At 39.5% G+C, this 15,657-nt stretch overlaps 1 protein-coding gene across 1 annotated transcript in view; it reads right to left on the reverse strand.

Moving 5' to 3' along the window:
* The window catches only part of LOC124553629 (ras-related protein Rab-18-like), a 73,594-nt gene extending 65,386 nt beyond the window's left edge, over window positions 1-8,208 (reverse strand). Inside the window, exons 1-3 of the mRNA XM_047127491.1 lie at window positions 8,063-8,208; window positions 7,865-7,972; window positions 7,645-7,762 (exon numbers count right to left, since the gene is read on the reverse strand). Of these exons, the coding sequence (XP_046983447.1) occupies window positions 7,645-7,762; window positions 7,865-7,932 (186 nt within the window). The 5' untranslated portion in view covers window positions 7,933-7,972; window positions 8,063-8,208. The remainder of the gene's footprint in view (window positions 1-7,644; window positions 7,763-7,864; window positions 7,973-8,062) is intronic.
* Between the last annotated feature and the right edge of the window lie 7,449 nt (window positions 8,209-15,657).

Raw genomic sequence — 15,657 nt, forward strand, 5'->3', positions numbered from 1 at the left:
ATGTGGGTTACCCATATTTGTCATTCCACCTTATCTTCTGCTCGTTATTTGGCTCAACAGATGAATATTTGCCTTGGTTTGTGTGTCCTGTTTCTAAATTTCTCCATTCAATAGTAAAACAAATTTTAATTTTTTTCCTTCCCAATAGATTCTGTTTCTAGAATATCAATATAAGTGAAAGCTGATGTATAAAGTTTCTTGGAAATAGGTGTGGTGGCTGATTGAACTGGTATTTTTATTTTTCCTATTCTGTATAAGGAAATTTTTTCTGTTAGTAGCCCTCAAGAAAAAATGCCACATGCTAACACTCAGTGTGCAAGCCCTGGCTGAAGTGCATTTATGGTGTTCTACAGCCAATGAGAATCTCTCAATCTTTCAATTGTGGTCATCACAAATACTTCACTGTCTCCCTCTCAGGAAAGAAAAATGTGCACACATCCACCCAAGCAAGCACCTCAAACGCAACTGCTGTCTCCAGCCAGATGACTCAAACAAGAAGAGGTTCCAGTGTGGACACTACACATTATCCTTATTACAAGCTTCACGGCAACAAACACTTCTTTCCTCAGTGAAGATTTACCCTAGAATTGGCACCATTAGACATTTATGAGTGACAAGAGGAAAATATTTTCAACTTTGATATTCTTGTCATTAACAACACAAATGCATTACCAAAATAAAAACCAGTAACTAAGAGGGCTTTTACAGGAATAGCAGGTTTTTGATGGAGAAACAAAAAGTTCGACAAGTTATTTACATATACATTAAGCATCAGACTAGGACTAGAAATCAATATAACCCAAAACTCACCACCCCCTCCCCCTCACACTTTTTCGATGGAATGATCATAATCACATTTGTTATGAACAGGCTCCAGAACAGAAATGCAAATTTTTGATGCCATTACACACAAATCCAACAAACACAAAATTAAACAACTGTCTTGGCACAAACAGAAATACTTCGAAGAATATACAGATGTATCACATTATTCACCATATCCAAATTATTTTCCTCCCACATCAGAACTTGTTATTTTACTTAAACATGCAATTGAAAAGCCAAGTTTTTTTGCTCAAAGAGAAAGATTTTTGCACAATTAAAATTCAAAAAACCACTATCTTGGTAAAAAAACTAGCCTCCACAAGGGACAGTAAAACAATTTACAGGGTGGTGTCCTAGCAATCATTAGGCACCTTATCCAGTTTCAGAACCAGCACAAAATGTGTGTTAAATGATCACAGTTTCTACAACAAACATGAATTCAGAAAGCATTACACACAACTTAAGAACTTCTGTTAATTGGAATATCAAAATTTCTTCCCACACAAGCTCTGATTTCTCATAATGTATGTGGGTGCCAGCAAAATATTTTCACACTCCGAGGAGAAATTTGCCGATTGAAGTTTCATGAGAAGATCCTGCTGCAACGAAAAACACCTTTGTTTTAATGACCGCTGCCCCAATTAGTGTGGCACTCTCCCCATATTCCAAGCTGCCCTTTTTTGGAATTTGATGTTCTCTGTCAATCCAATCATATTTATAGTACCAATTACACAAAAGAAAAAATATTTAGCAGCAAAAAATGATAGTACAAAATTCACTGAATTGCGCCTCTCCCAGCCATCACACTGTTCATCATGAAAACTGATTTGGTCTGTTTTCTTGTACCTACGAAAAAATAAAGGGCTGAAACACATGAACAGAAATGTTTAGTCACTTAACAACATTAACATGTTAAGTGTAGGAGTCATCCATGTCCACTTCATACTGGCGAGTCCTACAATTTAACAACTTTATTACACATTATGAATTGAGACCGTAAACAAGAAATTTCAGAACGAAACGGACTTCCATTACGAAGTTCCAGTAGCACTAAATGAGAAACACAAAAACACTGGCAATAATGGTGCAGATGATGATAAATTAGAGGGATGTGAACAATCATAAAGACAATGAATGATGTGCTGAGAGAAGAAAGAAATGTTTTACTTAACAAGCTCTGACCTTATGACAAAGAAATTAATGGTACACTTTTTAAACACATCAGTGATAAATAAACAATGGAAAATCCATGATGAATGTAACAATATTAGAGAAGGAAAGTGGCTACTCACCAGATAGCAGAGAAGCTGAGTCGCAACAAGCACAATAAAAAGATTCACACAATTATAGCTTTCGGCCATTAACGCCTTTGTCAGCAATAGACACACACGTACGCACGCGCACATGTCTGTAGTCTCAGACTGTGGTTTCAGTTGTTTGAGACTGCAGATGCGCATGCGCGTTTTGCTGACAAAGGCCTTAATGGACGAAAGCTATAATTGTGTGAATTTTTCTATCAAAAAGAAACACTATCCTCTGCATCTTCTCCTGCCGTGCCCATGTGGAAGTAAGTTTCCGCCATTTACAAAATTTAAATATCTGTGTGTCTTAGTATAAAATTTTTCATTTTGGGTACCAGAAAGGGAACAAATTTCCAAACAACAAAGCACAACAATATTGTGCTTATGTACATTTAAAAATAAAGATAGAGTCTGAAAATTAAACTGTGCACCATGCTCCAACACTGGCAATCCCCAAAAGAGTGGCTGTAGCATATTAGAAGAGGGGAGGGGGGAAGGGAATGGAGAGAAGAAATAATATCACTGGATTCTCTGTGCAGATCAATTCTCACAATTGTCCATGCACATCACTAAAGGATCATTCCATGTTTCATACTACCAAAGTTTTGAAAATACAGGAAAGAACATTATGCATAATGTTTAGAATAGGTCCTAGGGAGCACCATCTCTTTAGTAAGCTCAGACTGCTGACCATAGGAAACCTGTGTACAGTTTGTAAAAAAATAATGGCATGAAAGGGGTAGTCAGTCAAAAAATTCCACTAATAGATAGACCTGTCAATTAACACATGTATAATTTGTCCTTGGCATGTAAAATAAAACCTTTGTCCACTATCTTAAGAATGCTTGTTGTGCACCATTTATATTTATATGCAAGTTGAATTTAATCACGGTAGAGTCATTCCATGCCAAATCAATATACTTTAAATAAAAATTTTACCTCACCCTCTTAGATTTTGCTGAAAGTTGGTATACTTATAGTGGGTGTTGAAACTAAGAAAATACCAAATTTCAATTTTTTACCTCAAACCATTCCTGAAATATGGTCATGTAAACTTTTCAAAAACTGGCCAAAAATGTGTGAACTGACTTTTTTTAAATTGCCCTAGGAGTTGCCCTAATTGAGCTAGAGAACTGGGAAAGGTGTCATTTTGCACCATTTTTCATGCTCTTTCCAGTGATAGGCAAAAAACATAGCTTCTAATTAATAAACTTTTTCAAAATGGTAATTAATATTTTGATTTATTTTTTTTACAAGAAGTACATAATTGAAAATTTTCAAAATATTTCCATAACTACTTCATACTGTTGTAAATCACATGGCAAAACAAATGTGGGATGATGGGTTCATTGTTAAAAAAATTATTCCGGACTCTTGTTTTTTCACTAACCGACCTTTAAGGTAGTACGTCAGTAGAGGGCCGTACACATAGGGCTTGATGTCTGTACAATTCAGAGGCTGGAGCCATTGTTGGATAGTCTGCATTGTTACCTTCTAAGGCTTTGTGTGCCTACAGAATTGTTGTGCACTGTTGTTTTAGTGCAAATCAATTGTTACCTCTGTGTTGACCAGTCTGTATGTTCATTTTCAAGTAAATCTATACTTTGAAGGACAGTTTATAAGTGGTTTTTGTATAAATATGGAACCAAGTAAAAAGTGCAGTGCTGTAAGAGTGCAGTGTTGTAATCCACTGAAGAAGTCAAATCATTTTATTGGAGACAGAAAAAAACTGAGAAATGTCACAACATGGATGCCCAAATTATTTCCTCAAATGCCAAGATTTGTGATAAATGTAGGAAAGATGTAACCAACTTGGAAATTACACCAGAGCCCATCAGTGATGAAAGTGTTTAAGAAGAATCTTCTGGATCAGTGAATCATCCGAGACCACGACCCTGACTTTACTCCAACTTCAGTAGCTGTTAAAACATTTAACACAACACTTCAAGAACTGTGTCATTCCCAATTGACAAGAGAAAACAAACACCTAGGCATTACGCCAAATCAAGAGTGAGAAAATCTCATCAATGACACGTAAACTTTTTGTTGCTCCTGAAACTTCGTCAGATACTGATGAATCCGTTCTTGAAAATCTTAAACGAAACTTTAAAAATTCTGTAAGTAGAGCAAAAAAACTAATGATTCTTACAAGTTTACCTGAAAAGTGGAGTGCCAGGAAAATAATGAGGGAATTTAATGCTCCTAATTACATTGTTCGGCAGTCCAAAAAAATTTTGAAACAGAAAGGATTCATGGAAGGTCCAAACCCAAAACCAGGGAAGTGTTTACCAACAGGAACTGTCAAAACTGTACATTTTTATGGAAATGATTAAGTTAGCAGGGCAATGCCAGGTATTAAATATTGTGTGACAATCACAGAAACAAGTGGAAATAAAACAAAAATATCAAAGACTTATTTTGTGTAACCTTAAAGAAGCTTACAAGCATTTTAAAGACAAGTTTCCAAACATAAAAATAGGTTTCTCTAAATTTGCTGAGTTGAGACCAAACCATTGTTTATTAGCTGGCCGGAGTGGCACACACACTGTCTGCATGTGCACAACTCACAAAAACATAAAATTAATGATAGAAAATGCCAAACTAAATACCATAACAAACAGCAGCTTAAACAATTACAAGCAGTGCAATGCAAAAATGCTTTTCAACCCATCATCAGTTGATTGCAACATGGGAAACTGAATACTGCCCAGGAGAAACTGTCAAACATAAAATTTTAAAATACTCTTTTCATGAAAACTTAATTGAACAAGTTCAGTTCCGACAGTGGATGTCAGCTGACCGATGTAATCTGGAAATGGTTCAGAAAACTTCTGAAGAATTCATAGATTTATTTTGTAGTAAGATGTCGACTTTGATTCGGCATGACTTCATTGCCAAGCAACAACGAACATTCCTTAACTCCATAAGAGAAAACCTTATGGAATCTGAATTTGTTGTCATATGTTATTTTTCAGAAAATTATACTATAGTTCTACAGGATGAAGCTCAACAACAGATTACCATTCATTTTTTTGTTAGCCTATATATTACAAACAGGAAGACATACTTGACCATATGAGCTTTGTCATTGTTTCTGATTGCTTGGAGCACAATACAACTGCACTTTACACCTTTCAAAAGAAGCTAATTTCATATCTAACAAATTTCAAAAGATTCCAAAAAAGATGTACTATTATTCTGGCAGTTCTGCCGCTCAGTATAAAAATAAGAAAAACTTCCTGAACCTTTGCCTTCATGAGGAAGACTTCAACATAAAAGCCGAGTGGCACTTTTCAGCCACAGCACATGGGAAAGGGCCTTGTGATGGAGTAGGGGGTTCAGTAAAGAGACTGGTAGCTCGTGCAAGTTTGCAAAGGCCATACCAAAATCAGATCCAAACTGTATGAGATCTATTTGAGTGGGCAGTAGATAATATCACAAATGTTGATTTTGCATATTCCACTCAAGAAGACTATGCTGCTTCAGAAATATTCTTAAGCCGACTTGAAGAGGCATTGACAATCAAAGGAACACAGCAATTTCACACTTTCATTCCCAACACTACATCAAAATTAATAGTCAAATACTTCTCAGATAATATGCACAGTTGGGAGAGGGAAGTAACTACATCACCAGACAAACTGAAGTTACAAGATGTATCAGGCTATGTCACCACTGTATATGGCAGAAACTGGTGGCTTGGGTACATTTTAGAAAAAAACGAAGAGCTTGATGAAGTGAAAATAACTTTTCTTCATCCATGTGGACCAGCTAAGTCATTCTCTTATCCTGCACATGCAGATGTCCTGTGGTGTCAGTTGTGGATGTTCTCACAAAAGTGAATCCATTTACTCCGACAGGGAGAACATACATTCTTAATGAAAGTTATGTAAACCAAACCCAGTCAGCTTTATTAAAATGTAATATGTGAAGTTTCAAGACAATTTATTGGGAAACTGCTTACAACTCAAAACTTAATTTTTGTCTCAGGTTAGTGGTAATGTATATTTTATAGAAAGTTGTTTCAAAATTATTGTTAGTACCTATTGTGTTAAATTTAGCTATGTACAGATACCTGTTACTCAAAAACAAGCATTACGTATTTAATTTGTTTAATAGTTCCATTTCAAACATCATGGACCAGAACTATTGTGTAAATACTTGTACTTATTCATACTTTATTTCAGTTTGTAGTAAAATACTCAATTTCTTGTTTTTGTTATATCAGTTAATATACTGTTAGTGAAGTTGTATGAAATTAAAATAAGCAATCAACTTAATTATAAAATATGCCGATTAGTTTTGGTTTAATAAGGTGATGTTTTGATATTTCTAATACTTTTTTTTACTTACCTTTCAGTATATTTTAAAGAAATTCCTGTTTTTTAAAGGTCGATTTGGTCAAACTATGCCCGTTAGTGAAACACAAGAGTCCAGAATAATTTATTTTTTTTTAACAATGAACCCATCATCCAAGATTTATATTTTGCCACGTGATTTACAGTAGAGTGAAGTAGTTATGGTAATATTTTGAAAATTTTCCAATTATATACTTTTTGTAAAAAAAATTAAAATTAAATCAAAATATTAATTAGTATTTTGAAAAAGGTTATTAATTAGAAGCTATGTTTTGTTGCATATCCTTGAAAGAGCATGCAAAATGACATCTTTCCCAGTTCTCTAGCTCAATTAGGGCAGCTCCTAGGACAATTTAAAAAAAGTCCGTTCACACATTTTTGGCTGGTTTTCGAAAAGTTTACATAGCCATATTTCAGGAATGGTTTGAGATAAAAAAATTGAAATTTGGTATTTTTCTTAGTCTCAGTGCCCACTATACTTATACCAACTTTCAACAAAATCTAAGAGGGTGAGGTAAAATAGGTGTGTTGATTTGACATGGAATGACTCTTTACTCAATATTTCCATTTACATCTTATATAATAGCTTTATGTGGTAACTCTTCAACTTAGTGACTTTAGTTTGTGTTTAACACTATACTCACTAGGCTATATTAATATCTATGGTATTTACAAATGGCTTGGACGTTAAATGTATCTATTCATTGAACACATTAACCACAGTTTTCAAAATGATGTGCGCCTAAAGACGAAGCCTAATTCATGTTGTATGAACAATGGACACTAAAGATTCTTAATTCAGTAATATCTATTCCTATTTACAATTCAGACAACCATCTTCTAAATCCCACACAAACTTAAGCTGGAATGAGTGAAGGGTTAGGTTTCCTAACTTGCCATGCAGTTTTAATCTAATACAAAGTTTGATAAAAAGAGGTGGGGCTAATCCCATAAAAAAATATTTTGTGATAAAAAAAAAATGCCAAATGACAAGGCAATTTTATTCGAAGTGACTACTCACTGCACTTTCATATTCATACCGATTATATCAGGGCCCATCTGTGCGAAAACTACATCGATAATTACACATTGAACCGCATATGAGAGTTTACTACTTGCAATGTAAATAAGAGTGTGAAATACCAGTCAGATTTACTCACCCATATTGCTAACTTTACCCAATTTCCGTTGACTTTTAGTTTCTTATGTCTGAAATCCACGCCAATTGTTAATGGTTGATCAGGATCGAAATTATCGTCCGTAAAACGCAATAATAAACTGTGGAGAAACATTAAAAAAATTGTACTTTTTCACTTATTGTATTATGCAAGAACAACAGGTATCACTAACATAAAAACAACCTGTCACCGAGAAAAATACCTGGATTTTCCAACACCACTCTCGCCTATTATCAGTATCTTCAGAGTAGTTAGAACTTCCTCATCCATTATCCGTAAATTTTATACACACGTCAAACTGTCACGAAGACTTAGAACCCGAAAATAAAAAAGAAACAAATACAATCAAGGGTTTCCCAAACAGCAAATAGGTACGAATATGAAGAACAGTTCACTTTACATTATCCGAAGATACGATCCTTAGTGTGACGGAATTAACAGTTGTCGTCTTGCGAAGTCAAATGCAACTAATACGTCCAAACAACATATTCGCGAACTACACGAATTCACATACCACCATATTGAACAACACAAGTTAGCAAACTGCAAAAGTAACAAGAAATAGATTTTTGAAAGTTACATGATATTTTCAATAGCATAAATGTTCCAATTGCTTCTCATATTCAGTTATTTTGATGAGGGAAAACTTAAATTTATTCCGTGTGAGCACAAACCTCGTTTCTATTCAGTTTTTTTTCTTTTAAATTATACCGGGCAGTTGGCATCCATTCATCCCATATCGGCTGTTTTCTGGTTGGATATGACGTGCATCTTTCAAATAGATATACGTAATACACATTGAAATTTAAGAATTTATAAATTCATTTTAATGAGCGGTAGCGCCTTATATCCACTAGATATTTGACGAAATATCACGCAGACCTTTTATGGGCGCGTTTAACAAGTCTATTTCAGTGATGATAGATATCTGTTCCCACACGTAAACATTACGTGTGGAATTAGAAATAAAAGTGCGTCTGTACGCTACGATTAGAAAAACAGTAAAATTTTTCAAAGAATCGTCTGTTCCGATACGAGAGTAAAATGTTTAGCTATAGGCATCAGAAACAGAAATCGAGTGTAATGTCTAATACTTAGTGATACGATCTTCACAAATAGTTTACGAGATATACTAAACCTATTTGTGTAAGAAAACGTGAAAAGATAACTTAGCCTTGGCGCTCCCTGTACATGAGTGGTGACCTATGATCCATTTCTACACTGCCTTCAACATAAAAAAGCCTGCGAACATAAACACTTTTTTACAAAATCCAGATACATTTCCACCACTAAAAGCCACCAAACGTTGCACACTAGTGCACCGGAAGACCAAGGAAACCTAGGTGTCTTGAGACAACATTTAGCACGTCACAAACGAAAGACTGATGTTAATGTTATCGCCGTTGACTCAGTATATTGAAGTTTTGGGGCCTGGCAAAAGAAAATGTTAACACCGAATCCAGTATTTACAGTATACATTCTTGTTAATGTAGAAATGATAAGATTTGCAAGTCTCAATGTACGAACAGATGCCTTTCTCGACAGTAAACAGAATAAATGCTAAATAATTATTTGATACCTAACCTCGGCGAAGCTAGAGCGAAGCACTGGGAAGACCCAAATTTCTTACGGCACTTAACTTCAGCCTCGTTGGTTAAGGGGTAACACAACTATGGAATTTTCAAAAAAATAGTTTTTTATTGGCTTGAAAGATGCTTTGAACCTTCTAAAATGCAGTGCCAAAACTATAACCCCAGAAAAATTTGTTCTAGGGAAGTCAGAGCTGTTCCTCTAGTGCCTCTATGAAACGAAACAGCCTCTCTTCGCCAACTCGATACCCACTGTAGCGTTTTGGTATAGATAAAAGCATTTCAAAGCAATAATACGTTAGCTTGGCGTCAGTACGAAAATGACAATTCATTCGCTTCGAATCGTGATGTTTGAGTGTAGCATTGACTTTTGATAGACTACTTATGATCTTATAGTATACAGTTTATCATTCAAATAAGAATGAGTGATGAGAAACTGTACTCAGGCAGAAAAGGTACGAAAACATCGTAGCCAACGCGGCGCAGAAACAATGTGTCATCAAAGTGCGCAAAGAATAGATATGAGGCTGAGACAAATTCATAAGGAGTCAGTGTCTCTGCTAAGAAATTGAAAGGCAGTGACCAGGATTCTGATGTGGATTACAGTCTGTGTTATTGGATTATAAATTTTGTTATCTTTTTCTCTGTTATTTCTCGACACGTGAACGCGCAATACAGAAATCATGTTGCAAGAACGTTCAGGAGATATGTCGCTATAGATATTTTAGAAGCATAATGATTGCTTGTCCACACTGCCCGGAAATTGTTATACCAAGTCGTAACTTTACAAGGAACGCATATGAAATCGACCATCGAAACGTCCTAGCAAAGCGCCTGCTCGCAGTAGGGCTAAATGGAATTGTAAAGTTTTGTGTTTTCATGGAACTGCAACGACCGAATTTCAATCGTTCTATGATGAGCTGCAACGGCAGCAGTACGACAGGCCAGTCAGGGGATAGCAGATTGAAGTAAGAGTTTTCTAAAATCAAAATTTTTCTTTTCGTCATGTCTATAGCATACAGTATTTCAAAACTTCAAATGCGTTTTTCTCGGAATATGATTTTGCAAAACGGCACGGAGCATAACTCCTTAATTTTCCGTCTGGATATTTGAAAATTTACATTTCAAAGCAAACAATGTAGATGATTTTCGATTAGTTAATTTAAATAAAATTTACCAACAAATGTGCTGGGGTGTAAAGTCAAACAATTGAGAAGAGGGCTGCGAGAAGACGCCAGCCAATCGCACACTGACCGACCCCTCTCCAGGAGTACAACGTGACAGTAGCAACTCCTTTGTGAAGAGGACATAACCGCCGAACCCGGCTAGTCACAGCCCAGTTCTACAACATCTTCAAGACTAGAAACTTTGATAGAAGCGTCAACGCTTATCACTTGTTTCTACTGATTATGTAACACGGACTTCGGAATTGTTATAAGAATAGCTTTCTTATTTTGTCTGTCGCCCTTTGTTTGTGGCACTTCTGTGTAATAGTCAAGGCTAAGTATTGTAATCTTTTCATTTTATAATAAAACTCACTAATACGATTTGTTAGAGTGTTTAGCGATCCGAAAAAGCAGGTTTCCTAGACACCCCATATTTGCGACCAGGCTGGATTTAACAAAATGACTGTTCTGTTATTCGTAAAAAATATTCAGACCCTCGCCAGTTACACAAAAATTAATACTTCTAAAATCTCCTACGTGGTTCTCTAGCTAAACTCGTGTAAATTACATTGGTTTTATTTCTTTTTTCCAGATTCAAATTAACACCACTCGCATGCCATAGATCAGCTCAAATTCAGCACGCCTTGGGAGAACCTCTGCAATGTCGCCATTCTGTAATATTTTGCGGCAAATTTTTTTGTAATGTACTTAAATATGTGTCCAATAACAAACCCAAGTAGACTACTGGCCATCAAAATTGCTACACCAAAAATAAATGTAGATGATAAACGGGTATTCATTGGACAAATATATTATACTAGAGCTGACATGTGATTACATTTTCACGCAATTTGGGTGCATAGATCCTGAGAAATCAGTACACTGAACAGCCACCTCTGGCCGTAATAACGGTCTCGATACGCCTGGGCATTGAGTCAAACAGAGCTTGGATGGCATGTACAGGTACAGCTGCCCATGCAGCTTCAACATGATACCACAGTACATCGAGAGTCGTGACTGGTGTATTGTGACGAGCCAGTTGCTGGGCCACCATTGACCAGACGTTTTCAATTTGTCAGAGATCTGGAGAATGTGCTGACCAGGGCAGCAGTCCAACATTTTCTGTATCCTGAAAGGACCGTACAGGACCTGCAACATGCGGTCGTCCATTATCCTGCTCAAAAAGGGTTTCACAGGGTGTAGAGCCACGGGTCGTAACACATCTGAAATGTAACATCCACTGTTCTAAGTGCCATCAATGCGAACAAGAGGTGACCGAGATGTGTAACCGATGGCACCCCATACCATCACGCCGGGTGATATGCCAGTATGGCGATGACGAATACACGCTTCCAATGTGCGTTCACCGCGATGTCGGCAAACACGTATGCGAGGATCACGATGGTGTAAACAGAACCCGGATTGTGATGTTTAAAGCTTTCCCGGCGTACTGATTGTTCCATAAAAACATGGGAGAGCTGCCGGATATCAGTAAGATTGGCCACTAGGGGAGACAAAGGACTCCCCATGGCGACACCATCAGATTGTTCGTAAAATCTTTTTATGGAGGATTTTGAGGAGAGAGCACTCGACTCTGCCACTTTTAAACCGACAGTATTTTGGTGGTACGTTGACGACACTTTTATAGTGTGGCCTCATAGTCTGGACCGTCTCCAAGAATTTTTACGTCACATGAACTCCATACATGACAAGTTAAAGTTTACCATGGAGATAGAGAAAGATGGTTGTCTGCCATTTTTAGATGTCTTGGTGCGACGGAAGAGTGATGGCACGCTTGGTCACTCGGTGTACAGAAAGCCCACTCATACAGACCTGTATCTACAAGCTACTAGTTGCCACCATCCAGCACAAACAATGGGCGTTCTCAAAACCTTGGTCCACCATGCCCATACTATCTCTGACGCCGACAGTCTTCAAGCGGAACTAGAACGCCTGCAAAAAGTATTTTTGAAGAATGGCTTTTCACCTAATCAAATGAACAGAGTGATGAAGACCTACAAACGACGGAACTAGGAAGAGGAAGAGGCCTTCAGGTCGACTGTTTATCTACCATTTATTGGGAATATTTCTTCACAGATAGGCAGAATATTGAGAAAGTATCAAGTGAGAGTCATCTTTCGCCCTCCTTCCAAAATTTCATCACTGGTGGGCTCCGTTAAAGACGACCTGGGCCTGCGTAAACCAGGTGTTTACAAAATTCCGTGTGAATGCGGCAAATCATATATAGGGCAAACAACACGAACTGTGCAGGAACGCATTGTGGAACACCAACGGCATACTTGCCTTCTCCAACCCACCAAGTCCGCAATCGCTGAACATTGTATTTCCACAGACCATTCCATGAATTACGACGACACAAAAATTTTGGCCTGTACATCAAACTTTTGGAGCTCGATTATCAATGAATCTGTGGAAATAAGATTGTCTGACAACGAGACACTCATCAATCGAGATAGCGGATATCAGTTAAACTCTGCTTGGAATCCTGTTATAGAGAAACTTCGTAGTCGACGTAGTTATCTGCATAAAGATGGAAATCGACCTGACACCGATACGCCAGGCTTTCAGAGTGGAGGGCGCGAGGCGCAGGGCACGGAGCCGTTATGAACACGCACGCTGAGCAGCGCATGCGCAATGTCAAATGCTTTAAATAGCGGAGCTCAGCGCGTTCTCACCTCCGTATCCATCAGCACCTTGCTCAACACCACCTCCTGCCCCTTACCCAGTGTGGCTTCCGACCCTCCTTCTCTGCTGAAGACCAACTCCTCAACCTTGTTCACCTACTGTCCCTCCAGCTCAACTCCCGTCGCTCCGCCATTTTTGTTTCCCTTAACCTCCAAAATGCCTATGACCGTGTATGGCATCCCGGTCTCCTCTTTAAACTCCAAACCTACGCCCCGCCTATCAATTTTGTCCGTCTGGTCGCTTCCTTCCTCTCGCACCGTCCTTCCTATGTCACCCTCCACAACACCAACTCCCGTATCTTTTATCCCACAGCTGGCGTCCCGCAGGGTTCTGTCCTTTCCCCTCTCCTTTATCTCTTGTATACAGCTGATATGCCCAAGCCACCCCCACCAGTCCACCTTCTCCAGTATGCTGATGACACCGCCTTCCTGGCTCTCTATCCTACCCTTCAACGGTCTCAACGTACCCTCCAAACCCACCTTAACCAGTTCACCACTTGGTGTAACCAGTGGTTACTCCATCTCAACCCCTCCAAAACCCAGGCAATCATCATAGGCTGCACCACTCGCTCCTTTCACCTCCATGATTTCTGCCTCACCCTTTATGGTCGTCCTATCCAGCACACCCCCACCCTGAAATACTTTGGCCTCACCCTCGACCGACACCTCACCTGAACCCCTCATCTCCAGACCATCCAGCAGAAAGCCCATTCCCGCCTCCACCTTCTGAAACTCCTGTCTGGCTGGACATGGGGATTGCATCCTTCTACCACCCTCCGCACCTACAAATCCCTCATCCATCCTATCCTCTGTTATGCCAGCGTTGCCTGGATCTCCGCCCCCACCCGCTTTTACAAGGCCCTCCAAATCCTTGAACGCCATGCGCTCCGCCTTGCCTTCCGTATCCGCCTTCCTTCCCCCACATGGCTCCTGTATGAACTGATCCCCTTCCCCCACCTCCTCCTGTTCCTTCAACATCTCCGCATCCTTTACATTGTTCGCAGGCTTGATCCCCCCCACCCTCTGGTTTCCTCCTTCCTCTCCACCCCCCGCCCGTTGCCGCACCTCTATCGCTGTATCCCTCCCTCTCTCCACCTCCACACCCTCCATCTCCTTCATCAGGGCAATGTCCAACGCCTCCCCCTCCTGGATGACGAACTTCGCCGTGACATCTACCCTTCCTTCCAACTATAACCTGGCCTTGTTCCCCCCCCCCCTCCCCAGGGCCCCCTTTTTCCTCTTCCCTCCTTCTCTGAGAGAGGATTTTCCTCCATCCCCCCCACCCCTGAGACCACCCCTGCACCCCATACTTGCCTCTTTCCTTCCCCCATCCCTCCCTACCTGGCCCTCTTCAGCGTGCCCCCCGCTCATCTCCCCCATCTCTTCCCCTCCTTCCCTTCTTCAGGTCTCCTTCCTCTCCTAGCGCCTGGCAGATCCTCTGTATTGATCATCATCAGTGTGCCACATCAGTGTTGTGTTTAGTGCTGTTTCTCCTGTGCGTCAAGATGTGTGATTTTAATTGTGTCCTGGCTTGAAGTTTGCCATCAGTGTTACGTTATGTGCTATGCCATCCGTCGATACCTTTATGCTCCAGTCATACTGTGCCTTGTGTTCTTTTAATCGTCGCAGTGTGTGGCTTTTTGTGTGTGCTACTTTTACACACTTTTTTATCTCCATTTTACAGTCACCCCGTTTTTTGTCTATTGCCTTCCATGATGTTCCCCCGTTTTTATATCTATGTTCACCTTATTCTCTCCTTTGCTGTTTTTAAATGTCTTCTCTTGTTTTTGTTCAATGTCTTTCGGCTGAAGAGCAACGCATATGCTGCTGCCAGCCCGCCCCAATGGGGAATTGAAATACAATAAAGAAAAAAAAAAGCGTTCTCGCCAGTACTACTACAGTGGCATTCACCTGAGGATGGCCAGAAGACTCTGCGCCGAAATATCGTGGCAGGAAGTTACTGATATCCGGCTGTTCTCCCGTGTTTTTATGGATGAACCTGGATTAATCGGAAAAAATGACGTTATGCCATTCGTGCACCCAGGTTCGTCGTCGAGTACACCATCGCAGGCGCTCCTGTCTGTGGTGCAGCGTCAAGGGTAACCGCAGCCACGGTCTCCGAGCTGATAGTCCGTGCTTCTACAAACGTCGTCGAACTGTTCGTGCAGATGGTTGTTGTCTTGCAAACGTCCCCTTCTGTCGACTCAGGGATCGAGACATAGCTGCACGATCAGTTACAGCCGTGCGGATAAGATGCCTGTCATCTCGACTGCTAGTGATACAAGGCCATTGGTGTCCAGCACGGCGTTCCGTATTACCCTCCTGAACCCACCGATTCCATATTCTGCCAACAGTCATTGTACACTCCTGGAAATTGAAATAAGAACACCGTGAATTCATTGTCCCAGGAAGGGGAAACTTTTTTGACACATTCCTGGGGTCAGATACATAACATGATCACACTGACAGAACCACAGGCACATAGACACAGGCAACAGAGCATGCACAATGTCGGCACTAGTACAGTGTATATCC

Source organism: Schistocerca americana, chromosome 11 (genome assembly GCF_021461395.2).
Source record: "Schistocerca americana isolate TAMUIC-IGC-003095 chromosome 11, iqSchAmer2.1, whole genome shotgun sequence".
In the NCBI taxonomy this organism is placed as follows: domain Eukaryota; kingdom Metazoa; phylum Arthropoda; class Insecta; order Orthoptera; family Acrididae; genus Schistocerca; species Schistocerca americana.